Genomic DNA, 3,073 nt, shown 5'->3' on the forward strand with positions numbered 1-3,073 from the left:
TGGCCATGAATTGTTGGTGATTAGTATAGTAAAGTTAGGTCAATGCTAGTCATGTTGGGGATTGCCAAAGATGAAATGTAGCTTCCATAGCATTTTCTTATAATTGTAATGTAATTTGGAAAGGGTTAGATTGCCTCCTCATTTTTTGGGTGTGTCCTTATACTATAAAAGTTTCCTTCTTAATTGAAGAAATACCCAGAGTATGAGTAAGGTTTTCTTCCTCTTTCCTAAAACTATATGAAATAGAATTTCTGAATTATCAAAAAAAAAATTATATTGAAACGAATAGTAGGACAAATACTCTAATAGTTGAGCATATATACTCCATATATTCATATTTGTTATTCCTATGTTTTTCTCATTGAGTTGTTTCAGAAAGTTCATACTATAGAGAATATTGTCTTATCTAGACAACAAAAAGTATCAAAAAGTATGAGAGGACAAAAAAGCTAAAGATGAGATCCAAAATTAATATTGAAGTTCCATTAAGTAAACAAGCGTATGCGTAATGTGCCTACCTTGGTTTCTTCGCGTAGGCGTATTTTATATACCACGAATGTAATGGTCTAATGGAATGCCCCGGCCTCCGAGTTATTAACATTTTCTTAATACTCGCGGTCGCGGGCATAATAAGAAAACCTTAACGGTGCCTCCTATTGAAAAGGGCATAATAAACCTTAACGATGCCTCCTATTATTATTATTGGCAGCTAAAACCTCCTGCATAGAAGAAAATCATAATCATGGTATCGACGTATACATAGAAGCTAAGAAAAACATCAACTCTGGATTAATTATTGGCAGCTAAAACAAGTTAATACAAGGATATAACATGGAGTAGTACACATTTCACTTTCCATACATTGTTAGCTAAACAATTTCTTAACACCATTACTTTAACTTCTGCCACTTCGTTCCTTCTCTATCTCTTCTCTCTGTTTCTCAGCCAGCTTGTCAAGTGCAGCTTGAACAGCATCTCTTCCACCAATTAACAACCGAGTTATTACTTCGGGATCCTTCTCAAACCGAGCCTCTTCAAATTCTTTACGAGCATTTTCTCTTAGTATATCTCGCCACAGCATCCCTCTAGAGTCAGGCCACATGTAGAACCGTGTGGCGCGGAGTATATCCCTGTAGAGACACAAAACCTCACGTCGTGTGCTGTTTAATCGTTGCCGAGTTAAGAGCTCACTTTCATCATTGTCATACGACGGTTTTTCTTTTACCAGATGCCGATCAAGAAGTTCCTCTACACTGTTTGGACCATTATGTAAACTCTGCCAAAAGGTTGCTCTTTGGGCAACATGTACAGTGATGACACGATACTTCTGAAAGTTAATGATCATATCTATTTATCCCAAATTTAGTTAAGATGATGTATTGCAGATGGTATGAACAAATTTGTGTATAAGATAATAAAGTGCCCTGAAAAACAAAAAATTTCAATGTCAAGTGGTAAGATAATGAAGCTAGTCATTCATGCATATTATCCAACCGCTATCAACCAGGACTCCCAACAGGAATTCACGAATGGTAGGTCACTATCCACAATTGTCCACGGATAACCATACCAATCCATGAATTTATACAAAAAATACATTAAAAAATTTCATTTCAAAAGCAATAATAATTCCTAAATCATATTACAACCACATAGTACTCCCTCCATTTTCTTTTGTTGTTCCTGTTTGGAATCTTTTTGTGTTAGGAAATTGGTCAAAGTAGGAAGAACTTTCGGTGACGGAGGGAGTACTCGAAATTTATTACAATTATTCTCGACGACCTTTCATGTTTTGATATTGACCTATAATAGTATAAGTCATGGTAACTTTTAGAAACAAATCCAATTTTTTCAAACAATTCAATCAATTCTTTATATCAAATAATATACTTATTCTTGTCAATTGTTACTAACAAACAATGAGCCAAATCCAATTAAAGCATCAATGCTCAATTGGCAAACAATTTGAATTCGAACCCCTAATTATCAATTCTAAATTAACGCATTATAATCTCAAGCAGTTGTAGCAGATAAAATTCTGAAACAATTAGGGCAACTAAATTCACCAATTCACTTTTTCGTTTGTTCAATTTGAATTTCTTCTCATTAACTTTGTGAATCTAACAATTGAATTTGAATCACCAACTTTTGCAATTTGATCTACCAAATGAACAACTCACATTCCTCCCTTTGAACAAAAAAAATTTGAATCATCAATTTGAATCATCAATTTGCATCAAAAACCCTAATGAAGTAATATGTTAATGTGTAACAAGAAAATCTATATAATAAATGAGAAACGCTAATTACTTGGCGTGAGGTGTGAGGTGTGAGGCGTTCGTGGGATCCGGCAGGCGACCCTTGTGGCAGACAGACAACATACTTCACAAGATCGACTGGACGAGGAATTGTAGCACTCGGCACGGCAGACCAGAAGTTGCGAGGCTGTTTTTTTTCTAAGATTCACATAAAGATATCTCTCTATATAAGTGACTAAACAATCATCATCACTTCTCTCCCAAAAAGATTCTAAACTTTTATTTTTCATCTTCCAAATCTAGTATAAGTAAAAAGTTCCTTGTTTCAAATTACATTTCATAACATCTCATTCCAAATTCAACTAATTTTGCTTCACAACCTCTATTTCAATTCCACAATTTCTAATCTCAATTTCAATTCAAGTAATCTTTAATTTCCATTCAAGTAATCTCAATTCCAAATTTCACAATTGCACAACATTTAAATTTCATATTTTCTTATTTCAATTCAAAACATCAATCCACATCAAGATGAGTATAATTTATAAATTAGCAGAAACAAAACACCTCAACCAGAAGGGTTCTCAGTTCCGGGCTTCTGCCTTCTTCTGGCGACCCGCGACTGCCGTTCTGGTCTCCGGACTCCGGCAAAGTGGCGACCCGCGTAAGGCGTTCTGCCGTTTGGCCTCCAGGCTCCGGCGAAGTGGCGACAAAAACAAAGAAAAGCTCCGGCAAAGTGGCGAAAAAGAAAATAATGTTATAGCAGTAGTGAGTAGTGTGAGGGAATAAAGACGGAGAGAGGAAAAAGTATAAGG

At 35.4% G+C, this 3,073-nt stretch overlaps 1 protein-coding gene across 2 annotated transcripts; it reads right to left on the reverse strand.

Annotated features, from left to right (window-relative positions):
• Positions 1–767: 767 nt before the first annotated feature.
• LOC104884503 (hypothetical protein) lies at positions 768–3,073 on the reverse strand. Of its 2 annotated transcripts, none has more exons than XM_019247610.3 (2): positions 2,311–3,073; positions 768–1,424 (listed from the first exon to the last, which is right to left on the reverse strand). In XM_019247610.3, exon 2 carries the CDS (start codon positions 1,343–1,345, stop codon positions 896–898), a length of 450 nt encoding a protein of 149 aa, XP_019103155.1. In that variant the 5' UTR covers positions 1,346–1,424; positions 2,311–3,073; the 3' UTR covers positions 768–895. The 2 variants fall into 2 exon arrangements, with proteins under 2 accessions (XP_019103155.1, XP_010667463.1); XM_010669161.4 differs by having other exon boundaries at positions 2,826–3,072.

This window comes from Beta vulgaris, chromosome 1 (genome assembly GCF_026745355.1).
Source record: "Beta vulgaris subsp. vulgaris cultivar EL10 chromosome 1, EL10.2, whole genome shotgun sequence".
NCBI lineage: Eukaryota > Viridiplantae > Streptophyta > Magnoliopsida > Caryophyllales > Amaranthaceae > Beta > Beta vulgaris.